The sequence below is a fragment of the Diabrotica undecimpunctata genome, chromosome 3 (genome assembly GCF_040954645.1).
Source record: "Diabrotica undecimpunctata isolate CICGRU chromosome 3, icDiaUnde3, whole genome shotgun sequence".
NCBI lineage: Eukaryota > Metazoa > Arthropoda > Insecta > Coleoptera > Chrysomelidae > Diabrotica > Diabrotica undecimpunctata.
In genome coordinates this window covers 81460654-81473587 of record NC_092805.1, presented here as the reverse complement: position 1 = coordinate 81473587, position 12934 = coordinate 81460654, and the positions used below count along the sequence as shown (strand labels likewise).

The 12934-nt window shown below is 30.9% G+C and overlaps 1 protein-coding gene across 1 annotated transcript in view; it reads right to left on the bottom strand.

Moving 5' to 3' along the window:
- The window catches only part of LOC140436959 (uncharacterized), an 83221-nt gene extending 71298 nt beyond the window's left edge, over positions 1-11923 (bottom strand). Inside the window, exons 1-3 of the mRNA XM_072526144.1 lie at positions 11647-11923; positions 6085-6380; positions 5798-6029 (exon numbers count right to left, since the gene is read on the bottom strand). Coding sequence (XP_072382245.1) covers positions 5798-6029; positions 6085-6380; positions 11647-11761 — 643 coding nt within the window. The 5' untranslated portion in view covers positions 11762-11923. The remainder of the gene's footprint in view (positions 1-5797; positions 6030-6084; positions 6381-11646) is intronic.
- Positions 11924-12934: the final 1011 nt, after the last annotated feature.

Here is a 12934-nt window from a genome sequence, read left to right as displayed (position 1 = left end):
AACGTACTTCGACTCATTTCTGGGTAATCCTTATCATCTCGAACTGAGACAAGAACTTTATCCAATGTTGGAAATTCTTGTCTAAAGAAGAATTCATGCACTTTCCGTCGAAGTCCTTCTTTAAAATGATATTCTATTTGAAATTTTGGTTTCCCTGGAGCATTACGTGGCATTTGAAAACTACCACATTTCTCTTCTTTAATAACTCTGTAAATCGTAGATTTCCCAACACCAAGTGTACTGCTAACTAACTCAACGGTCTCATCAACACTTTCACATAAACGTTTGTCTGTAAATGATTTAAAACAATTAAATATTAATGTTTTTTCATTAACTGTTAGAGGACCAATTTTTCGGCGTTTACACGGCACTTCCAAATTTTCCATAACACTAGTATACACAATAAACTGCACCTTGCAACTGAAGTACCTACTTTTAGTGAACTGTTAAGAATTTTGAATACGCCACTTGGACCTTCCTATATACAAAATGGAAAAACCCACTATCACATTTTCTGTGGAATAAGTTTAGAAGGTAATTATCTAGTCAATTACTGTCGTAGATTCCTGGAATTAAAGAATTAAATGTTTGATTGTTGAAACCCTTACTTCGTGGAATGCACTCATTTCAGATAAAATAAAACGTTTTATTTTATCTAAAGAATTAAACTTTATTTTGCAAATAGGCAAAGAATTAAACTTTATTTTGCAAATAGATAAAATAAAACGTTTTATTTTATCTAAAGAAATAAACTTTATTTTGCAAATAGGTAGGTACTTATTAAACTTTTATTAGTTATATATAACCAATAAAATAAACATCTTACATTTCTTGCAAATTCATTAGTACCTGTTAACCTCCATCACTCCGACACTGGCAACCTTATTTAGGGATTAGTAATCCTCACAACTATTGTATTCTATTCTGCTCCAACCTTTATACCTGGTGGTCATACTCAATTTAAAATTGTTTTCCTATATACTTCTGTAAACTTGTTGACAAATATCTGTTTTTCATTGAGTCACCCGTATCAACGGTTTAGGGATTTGCATACATAATTTATTGTTTTATTACTCTCTCATACATAAAAATACACTATAAAACTTGTAACTGAAAGGGTTAGAACCGTCATATTACATAGAATATTGGGTCTTGTAGTGCTTAAAATATAATCAAAATATAAGCCAGAAAATAATGACGTTACAGTAATTCTACGGATAGTTTATAAAAGAAGAATGATTATTATATTAATTTTTTATTTTACTTACTAATTTGTTAAATTTCCTGAAATATTGATAAAAAAATTGTTTGAACAAATTAGATGATTTATTTATTTAATTAATACATATTCGTAATGTACGAAAAAAGTACATAAAAATTAAAAAAAGGAACGACGAAATCCATAAATAAGAACCAGAGATACACTTAACAGCTCCTTCCCACTCCCCCGCTGCCATGAGTTTCAAAGCCGGCCGATTTATAGGACCACATTTTGAAGCTTTGTGGACGATTCCATTAAAAAGTAATGTTTTTCGAATTTTAAGTACTAATGTTATTTCAAATGACGCTAATTAGATCTCTTAATTGTTATAAACAAAGCTGCTGTCAATTAAAAAAAAAGGGACTAGCTTCGTCCCTTATTCTCCTAAGACAACTTTTTCCTTTTTCAAATTTGTAGAAAAATGCAAGCTTTCCAAGTTTGAAAAAATAATTTTCATACAGGCAAGATTTAAAATTATTGTAATTGTTTATAAGCAAAAAATTGATATGTTTTTGCAAAATGATTTTATAATACATATTTAAAATCTAATTAATTATCTAATTAATAAATTTAATTTTTATTATTATTTTTTTAATATAGTTGATAGAATGATTGTTCTTCTTTCATAAGCTATCAGTAAAATTATTGTAACTTCATCATTTTCTGACTTACATTATTGCTAAAAAATTTAATTTGCGATAATCAAACAAATTAACTTTAAACAATTAGACCGATTGTATTGAAATTTTGATCTTATTTTAAGCACTACAAGACCCAACATTCCGTGTAATATGAAGGTCCTAAGTTAATTTTTTAAAAAGTTATTAATATTTATAAGAAATTGAAATTTTTGACTTATTTTGCAACTTTCTGAGCAACAATAAGAATAAAAACCTATAAGGCAAGGTATGACCTATATGACCTATAAGTTTATTACTCTTAAATTAGTTTTAAGTGCTTCACTTTTTGTTGGTAGACGAAAAACGTGAAAATTTAAAGTTTTTTGACCTTATTATACATATAAGAAACATATAGGTTTTTGTTACAGAGATCCATTCTACTCAAAACAACTGCCGTTTGCCCGACCGGTTCAGTGTCACAAAAAACCTTATTTTCCTGGTCTGTTATATACTGAATCATGGTTAAATGTTTGTGTTCCAGATGCTGAGTTGTTTGACAATAGGTACAACGAAGCCAGAAGAGACAGAGATAATGTTGAAATACATGGTGATGGATTGACCATTGCAGTAAAGAAAAATATGACCATCAAATTTATTAATTTTAAGATACATAATGAAATGGAGCGTTTAATGATAAAAATTAAATATCAGAAAGATAAGCTATTATGATGTATGTACATATATTTTTCTGTTTCTATAATAATAATTTTCTTTTAATACTTTTTTAAAATCTGTTGAAAATATTGTTTTTGATAATATAGATTTTTTTTATTATTGGAAATTTTAATATACCTAACTCTGTACTGGACACATGTGAAGAAGCAGAAGTAGAAGCATTAACTTGACCATCCAGCTTAAAGTTACTAATAGCAATCAATATAACAATATTTTTTACAGTAATTAATTGGTAAAATTAAAAAGAAAAATAAGCTGAATAAAACAATGTTACTTGTTATTTTCTAAATTATAAATGAATTCAATCATCACAGAATGTCCATTAAAATGTGAACAAAATGTGAATATATAGTAGTTATGTAAGTTTACTAGCAGAAATTAAGTTAGATAACAATATTTACACAGGTTCTGAGAGCCAAAATTCTGAAAGAACTCTCTACAATACATTTTGCACTACTGAGTCTTTTCTTGTATTTTAGTTTTCTTTGATCTTAAATAGCTGTTTCATTTAGGAAACTTCAGGAAACTCCAATAAAAATGTCATCCTTTTTTGTTCTCTCCCTGGTAATAGGTCAGGTCTGGAAATATTCAATTGGTTGCCAACTTTTTAAGATCTACATGTGTATTTAAGGAGAAGTTCGACTAATGTCTTCCCATGTGTCTGTAAGTTTTATATAACCAATAAAAACATTTATTTCAGGTAAACACTGGATTATTAAATGGAAAAATCTCAAGGACAAAAACAATAAGTTCCAGAAAAATACTCAAATACAGTCAGTCTAATGAGATTTATGAACGATTTTAACTTTGGACGGACAACTGAATCAAATATCAGTATTAGTTAGACTGAAGAAACTAAGGGAGAAGTAAACTCAACAGAGCGAATCGGAAGTCTGTGAGGCCCTACTGGAAAATGTTTCTTGCAAAAAGAAAATCTAAGAATAAGTAACAACAAAATAATAGTAAGAAGATAGTGGAATACCTACAAGTTAAAAACAAGTGAAAGAAACAAAATTGAATACCTCGGTTACGTCATGAGGAACAGCAAAAGATATGGGTTAATTCTTCAAGACAAAGTAGAAGGAAAACGGGGACCAGGAAGGCGAAGAATTTTCTGGCTGTAAAATCTATGTATGTGGTTCAACACAACAACCACAAATCTTTTCAGAGCCACAGTTTGCAAAATGTAGATTGCCATGATGGTCGCCAACATCCTAAATGGATAGGCACTACAAGAAGAAAAGAAACAAAGAACAGTGGATGAGGTAAATCATTTCTTTCTACTCCTCCCACTCAGAATGCAAGCTATGCTAAAACTAAATATACCAACATTATTTGCTTGGTATGAATTGGAAGCAGCAGGGGGTAATGGTGTTTTATACCTAAAATGATGACAAAATTACAATCAACAGATCTTTCACCAGTAAATCATCTTAACCTTTTCACTGCGGGAACCGGATATACACGTAAAATAATTTCGTGCCCGTACAACGGGAACCGGCTAAATACGCGTACCCGTTTTCGGCATTCGCTGCGGAAACCGTATGCATCAGATACTGCTTACGTATTGCATGTTGCCTATAGAAAAGAGTTAAGCATATTATATCAAAATTTACAATACATTTAAAAGTTTTATGCTTCACTGCGGGAGCCGTACAAATCTGCACCTTTTTACACAGGCACGCACTACAGGAATTTACTTAGGATTCCCTTTCGCCGTATTTGTGTACGATAGTTTTTAGCAGCGTATTTTAATTTATTTTCTTTAAGAATTTAATTGTGTGAATTACTACAGCTGCTGATAAACCTATTTGAAAAATAGGAAAAAAACCGTAGAATTGAGTTTTAGTAAATACAATAGAATTGTTATCATATTTCACAGAATGGGTAAGAAATATTCAAATTGAAATAATTTTATTACCTATTGCAATAATTAGCTAATAGTAAAGACGGTTCGAGACCGCTTGTCATATTGTAGGATATTGTTAAAAGATTTTTATTTACTACCTGAAATTTAAGATATAAATATTTTGATATTATTCAAGTTGGACCGAAATGAAAGACTTATTGTTGTCAAAACATATTTTTTGAATTAGTTCTATAATAAAAAGAATTTATAATACTTGACCATTTGAAAAACCTTTTAGGATAATAATATTTTATGAATATTCAAAGAAGACGTAAACTACAGACTTGATAATGTTAAGATTATTTCTTTTAAGACCAGTGTTCTGGTGTTACATTCCAATCATCAACAGAACAGAACAGATATCTGTAGATATATTCAAATTGATTATCTTCTAGTCTTTCTTCATTGACATCACAAGCAGTTCAAGAAGAATCTCAAACTTCTCAAGAATTTACCAACTATGATGGGATTATAGCATATACACTTTAGGATTCAAATGCAGATTATATGATTCTTTCTTCTACTTACCAAAACTTGCAATAATAAAATGTTTATAGTAATGCTATTACTCAACAAAACTCTTCTTCATCAGATGAAGAACTACCCGAGTAAATATTTGAGGTTCAATATTTGGAAAGAAACTGGAACTCTGTTAGTTGACAGCTGCATGTGTGCCCCCAGAACTCAAAAAAAAAATGGAGAACTCTGAACACAGAGCTCAGAATGCCTGACCCCTATCTGTGTGAGCGAGGGCTTAGGCTTTTAATATAATTAAATGTATATTATTAAATATAATAATCCACATATATTAATATTCCAATTATTATATTTAACAGTTTATAAAATTTTAAACTATTTATATTCTACTGAAATAATCTAATTAATTAATATACTTACACCACCTATTTACAGATCTACAGTAGGTAAGTTATTGTGGTACTTTTATTACTGCATTGCTACAAGTACAAGTACATAATTTTTTAAATAGATGTTAAATCAATTTTTAACCTGTTAAGCTTTTGGAAATGAGATTTTATTTGTAAATGAAATTCATAGAAAAGGAATAGAATTTTACAGTGGTCATAAATTTACCAAAAAGTTTAGATAAAAAATTGGGAGTTTTCTTATTCTTAAATAAATGCATTCCATTGTAGTAATTTTTTAATGCTTAATTTCACCTATTCATCCCTTCCTAGGATGGGTCTCAGTGCTAGTATCACATAATCCCCCTTTCCACTCAAGTATTCAATTCAAAAATTATTAATTTCTTACCTTTTTTTGATTTATCCCTTATTGTTGATTTAGATGTTCTCTTAATTTTTGACTTGTGTTTACTTCTACCTCTTTCTTCAGAAGAAGTTGAGCTACTTCTTTTAGCCTTTATCTTTTTCAATTTCCTTCTCCTTGCTTCAGCAGAGCTGGAGCTTGTGCTACTTGAATCATCACTTGAAGTTGAAGAATCTGTAGTAGTACTGGTAGTATCAGTACTAGGACTGCTTTCTTTCTATAAAAAAGATAAAAATATTAATTTTTCCTTTAAATATTCCATTACTTTATACCTTCTTTTCTTTTTTCTTGGCTTTGCTCTCCATCTTCATTTGTAGTTCAAGTTCCCTCTGCAGCTCTTGTCTTTTTCTCTCTAGATCATCTGGATCTGCATCTTCCAGTTCGTCTGGGTCCCACTGATCCCACTCTTCATGTTGTGATCTTTTATGTCCATCTTTTACATGTCTTCTCTGTGTTTTGGCTGCTCTCTGCTTTGATGGACTTATAAGAGTGTGAGTGCTGGAATATTTGCAGCCTTTGCCATATGGGCAAGAGCCACTCTGTGCCCAGGGGTGGCAATATTCTTTTCCTATAAAAGAAATACAAATATAATATATTATAGTCTATATAGTACATAAAAGTCTTGGAGATAAATCAGTGTTTTTTTAAAGATAATTTAGCATTAAATGGTTGTTATTCTTTATTGACATGATATATCGTCGGTATACTGCGAAAACCAGATAAATGACAAATTTTAAAATATTGAGTTAAGTATACCAAAATTCTCAGCTTTTTCCGCTCTACATACAGGTAAAACCCAATAAATGATACGACTTACCATTCAGCAGATAATTTGTGTAATAAACAAATAAGTACACCTAATCAACTTTTCATTTTCAAATAAAACAATATATCGCTACTTACTTCCATAAAATTAAAGTTCTGTTGCATGTAAAACAAAGTAAGCCCACATATGTTATTATGCCGGACAACAATATATTTCTACTACTGCAAACCATATTCAGTAAAAAGGTGATAAGTGTCATTAATACATTTTACGTGTATGATTTATTAAAATTTCTCTTTCATATCGACTAGTAAAAACCTTTAAGTACACTTACTTCATTCTACCTGAAAACGGGTTGAGTTAAAATTTAGAAATGGTTACTAAGCTAAACCCATAAATGATCTTTATAACACATACACAGATAGAATAACTGAAGACAGCAGTTCAATTCTTGATGATTCTGAGAACCATATAGTTTCAATGATGGAATCCATTTTTGATAGCGACTTTTCAGATGTAGACCCCACATATCAGCTAAGTGAAGAGGGATCGCTCTCTCTAGGAAGTCTATATGATTTACACACAGCTGTCTTTGATAGCCTAAATGATGAGAAAAAAGATACTGAAATAGGTGCACCCACGAACAATTTAGTGTCAACTGAAATAGCTAGTTGGATATTAAATCTACTTCTTGACAAAGTATGGAAAGACGTATGTCCACTAAAATGTTAGAGAAAAGTTAACCCCAAAGATTGGGTAATAAATGTCGCAAAAAGGAGGCGTGCTGAGGGTTTGCCTTATGAGATAAAAAAAGACCATAGACCAGCAAAGTTGCCAAAACCAGTTAATTGTTCAGAGTGCTTTTACAAATGTGCCAGTTATTTCAGCGAAGATTACAGACAAAGACTATGTCGTGATTATTGAAAGTTAGAATATGTAGTCATAGTCATAGTCATCTTTATTGATCCTTTAAGACATTCAAAATAAATGTATAGGATACGTCACTACATAATTTGGTATAAAAGACATTAGTGTGTATAATACAATATTCACAGTGTAAAAGAAATTGACGAAACAAAATATATAAAATAAAATTTTTACAAGTAAAATATGAAGCTATTGCAGTTTGTCCTCAAGATATTCATTTATAGAATAATATGCTTTTCTTAAGAGTAAATCTTTAACATTTTTTTTAAATTTAGAGATAAGTGGTATTTCTTTCACAGTTTTTGGCAAATGATTGTATAAGGTCAGTCCCATATATCTGAAGCAATTTTGAAATTTGGATGTTCTGTGTTTAGGAACTCGTAAAGATTCAGCACTTCTTGTATTGTAGTAGTGATTGTCTGAATTTACTGGAAATGTATTGATTTCCTCTTTGACATAAAGTAAACATTTATAGATATATAGGCAGTAGAAAGTTAAAATTTGATGTTTAATAAAAACTGGTTTACAAGACTGTTGATAATCCAAATTAAAAATTTTACGGATAATTTTTTTTTGGTTAATGAACACTTTGTTACTATCTACTGACTTCCCCCACAAAATTACATTGTAGCACATGTGGCTGTAAGCAAGGCTATAATAAACGTTCAATAATGCCGAGATGGGTAGTGTGTTTTTAATTCTGGATATAGCATAAAAAGCTTTATTCAATTTCATGTTCACTGAATTCGCTTGCTCTGACCATTTGAGATTACAATCAATGAATACACCCAAGAACTTTGTAGAGTGAGTGGAAGATAACATATTGTTTCTATCGTGGATGGTTAAGATATAGTCATATTTAGATGAGTTGTATGAATGAAAATAAATAATTTGCGTCTTGTCAATGTTTAATATTAGTCTGTTGGTATTACACCAGCGTATAAAGCAGTCAACAACAGTCTTCATTGTCATTTTTAATTCCTCTAGTGTATGTGCAGAGACTATTAACGAGGTATCATCAGCAAACATTGATATTATAAGTGCCCTTATGTGATCTGGTAGGTCATTAATAAAAATTAGGAATAATAATGGTCCCAGCACGGATCCCTGTGGTACTCCTTTATTTGTCGAGTATGGTTCTGAGCTTGATTCTTTCATCTTAACAACACTCTTCCTGTCACTTAAAAAATTTATTATCCATTCTAGAAATATCCCTCTAAAACCAACGTTATATAATTTATTGCGAATAAATGTTATGTCTAAGCAGTCAAAAGCATGTGATAGATCAAAAAATAGTCCTGCCACGTGGTTTCTACTATCTAATTCATCATAAATACGCTCAAACAAGCTGCATGCAGCCGTGAGTGTTGACTTTTTTGATCTAAAGCCGTGTTGGGTTGGAGTTAATAAATTGTATTCTTCTATAAAATTTAACATTCTGTTGTATACAACCTTCTCTATTACTTTTGAAATTGTGCTAAGGACAGATACTGGTCTATAATTTGAAATATCATGAGGGTCATTCTTTTTGAAGATTGGAATAACTTTTGCCATTTTAAATATGGATGGAAATTGGCTGGTTGTTATTGAGAGATTAACTAAATGGGTTAAAGGAATCGATATATGATCACTTATCAGTTTTATTATTTTTACAGATATGTTATCAATACCAGTACTAGGCTTATTTTTTAGTTGATCAATTGTATTTTTTATTTCAATTGGAGTTACCGGTAAAAAGAAAAATGTTTTGTTACACATTTTTGAGGTAGTACAAGAAGAAGGTAACGATGTGCCAAAATGAGTTTGAAGATTGTATTCTGTAATTGTAGCAAAATATGAGGCAAACGAATTAGCAATATCAGAAGACTTGGTAATAATTTTATTATCATAATGTAGAATAATATCATAGGCCTGAAACATTTTCTTATTGCACGTATTAAAACGGAGCCACCAAAGAGAGTCGTTGCAGTTCGTTGAACTTTAAAAAACCACGTGCATTTTCCAAAAAGTGATACTTTTCTTTGAATGGTTAAGACATACAGGTATGTGAGAAATTTTTGTGTAAGACACTTTGTATATCAGCATCGTTAATACTGGATGTTGTAAGAAAAACTGATATTCTAGGCTGTTATGCAGATACGGATAAAAGAGGCAAGCATACACCGCCAAATCAAACAAGCAGTAAAACCCGAAAAATCGTGAAGGCTCATATTGAGTCTTTTCCAACCATGGGCCCACATTATATTCGCCAAAGTTCAAAGCGTAGATATTTGGACAAAAATTTAAGTATAAGAAAAATGTACCAACTTTTTATAAATGACTGTGAGCAGAAAAAACTGGAAGGTGTTAGCGAAATTACATATCAAAGAATATTTTCTAACGACTATAATTTAAGCTTTTTTGTTGCTAAAAAAATCAATGTTTAGTTTGTAATAAATATGATAGGGCTAATCCAACTGACAAATCGGATTTAGAAGACAGTTACAGAGAACATCAGAGAAGAAAAGTATGTAATCTTAAAAAACAAAATGATAAGAAAAGATCTAATGAACAACGGGATTTTGCTTCAATTACTTTCGATCTACAGGCCGTACTACAGATTCCAAGTGGATTGACTGGAAAACTATATTATTCTCGAAAATTATGTGTCTACAATTTGTGTGTATATGAAGCCGCATTACCAAATGCAGCTTACTGTTTTGACTGGTCAGAAATTAACGGTAGACAAGGAAGTTCTGAAATAAGAAGCATTATACTCCACTACTTCTGAAATAAGAAGCATTATACTCCACTACTTATCAAAATGTGTTCTAGAATATGTAAGTGAAATAAGTTTATTTTCTGATACCTGCAGAAGACAGAATCGTAATCAGCATATTGCAGCCTTACTATTATGGGATGTTCAAAACATAGACCATTTAAATATTATTGAACACAAATTTTTAGAGTCTGGACATTCCTATATGGAAGTCTATGCAGAGTAATATCGAAACCGCTAAAAAACACAGATCTATCTATGCGATGCCAGATTACTTGTCTGTTTTTCAAAATGCAAGAGGAACTAAAAATATCAAGATTGGTGATAAAAAAGTATCTATAGAACCATAAAAATGTAAAGAAGTTAAATACTACGACTTTTATGATTTAAAAAATTTGTCACACACTTTGATTAAAAACCAGACAAAAGACCAAAACAGCGAAAAAATAATGTGGTTGAAGATAAAAATAAGAGATGCGTGAAAGGAGAGACAAACAGAATCTATTTTAATTATGACATGTCAACAAGCTTCAATTATTTCCTTACTGATACTGCACGGCAGTCAAAAAGAAAAAAGCACGCCAAGTTATCAACTAATACAAGCAATCTTGAAGAACTTAAACGACTTTATGATGCACATTTGCCAATTAGCATAGCAAAAAAGAGAGATTTGGTACAGCTATGGGATAAGGGAGTGATACCAGAGGAATATCACGGGTGATATCGTAATTTGAAAACGGGAAATGATGTAACAGACATCTTGCTAGAGCCTGCTTTCAGTGACGAATCGGACGAGGAAGCCTCATAATAATAATATTGTTATTATTATATTCGAAATAAATTTGATTTTTTCTATAAAACTGCCTATCATTAATATAAATAATAACTATAACTACACACAGATGTTAACAAAATTTTCAGGGAAAACCAGTTAAATGTCATAAATATCGACTAATACCTTAAAACATTGCTATTACCTAGTAAAATCCTCATATCTCGATCACAAAACTGAAAATATTATACTTGTTGTATTATATTTGTGTTAAATATGTTATTTTAAGAGTAATTGATTTATTAAGATTTACAGGTAAAACCAGGTAAATGATAGCATTTCCAACTTAAATTTAGGATTAGTCAGATAGGTGCCTTAACTTTTTCAAACTAATGATAGAATATCATTTCAGATATATGCATCTTTCACTAGAATACCTAATATCAAAAACAGGCTGACTGCTTAATTCACAATAAAAAACTAAACTTTAAAAACGTTTTTTCTCGATTTCGGTATTCAGACATTTACCTGGTTTTCGCGGTATACCGACGATATGGTTGTTATTATTATTGATATAAAAGCTAGTAAATAAATAAAATAAAAAAAAATACCTGTAGTTGTTGCCTTGGTCCCAAGTCTTTCAAATACACTAGGTCTTGTCTTCAGGACGCCGCTTTTGCCTTTTGTACTCAAATTCACCGTTATCTTACGTTTGATTTTAGACATTTTCTTTACATATAAATATAACAAACGTCCTTAGAACGCTTGTAGTTACCATATTTACAAGCGTTTCACTTTTCTATCCACTTTTTGGATTAAGAAACACTTTGGAAATAGATCTTTACAATACAAAAATTAACTTGACAAATGGTGACAGTTGACATCAAAATTAAGTAGAGTAGAGAGTAGATCAGTAGAGCCAGTGTAGAGCCTATTAGGGGTATATTATGTATTATACTATTTATATAAAAAGTTAATGAATATACTATAGTATTTTATTTCATAAACACTTTTAAATATTTTAAAAATGTAGCAATTTAGAATTATTTTATTACTTTATTATTTTACCTCTTATTAGATCTAATCGATACTGTGCTTTCTTTCGATTCAATCGGAATGTCACGATTGTCACGATGGATGCTCGATGCTCATGCTGGATGCATGGAATGTCGAATTATAATAGCTCCTTGTTTAACACGTTAACTGACAACATCGAGGTAATCGCTAGAAAGTTGAGGAGAACATAGCAATCTTGCAAGAGGGAAAATGAGATTCATTATTGCAGGTGACATAAATGCAAAATCTGTGATAATTATGATGGGCACCACAGAATGATGACAGAGGAGATGATGTGCAATGAGGTAATAATGAATGGGATGTACTGGCAGGGGACATATTTACTCATCGTAGACACATCCTATTTAAGATAAGAGAAAACATAAAAAACTAGATGATAGAAAAACGAAACATATCGATAGGAAGAAACCAAAAGAAGAAATCAGAGCAATGGGATATCATCCCAACAACTATAAAGAGGAATACGAAAAAATCAAAAAGCTAGCCAGAAGGTACTGCCCTCAAGGTAGAAGAATAAGCAGTCGCCCATATTGGTCAGACAACATAGAAGAGATAATAAGAGGATACATTGAACCGAGAAGAAAAGTCACTAGAAACAAAAGAAAGAACCAACTGGTGGAGGAAGAGGCAGAGCGGTTAAAAATTTTAAAGAAATAACTTGCACAATAAATAAACAATGAAAACAAGTAGTGCTGAAAAGAAATTTGCGATAACTAATGGCATCTGGGGTGATGCGTACAAGATAGTTATTAAACATATTAAAGGAATTATTCCCCCAAAAACCAAAGAAAGCCGAAGAGGAGAACTGACAGAGGGAGGGAG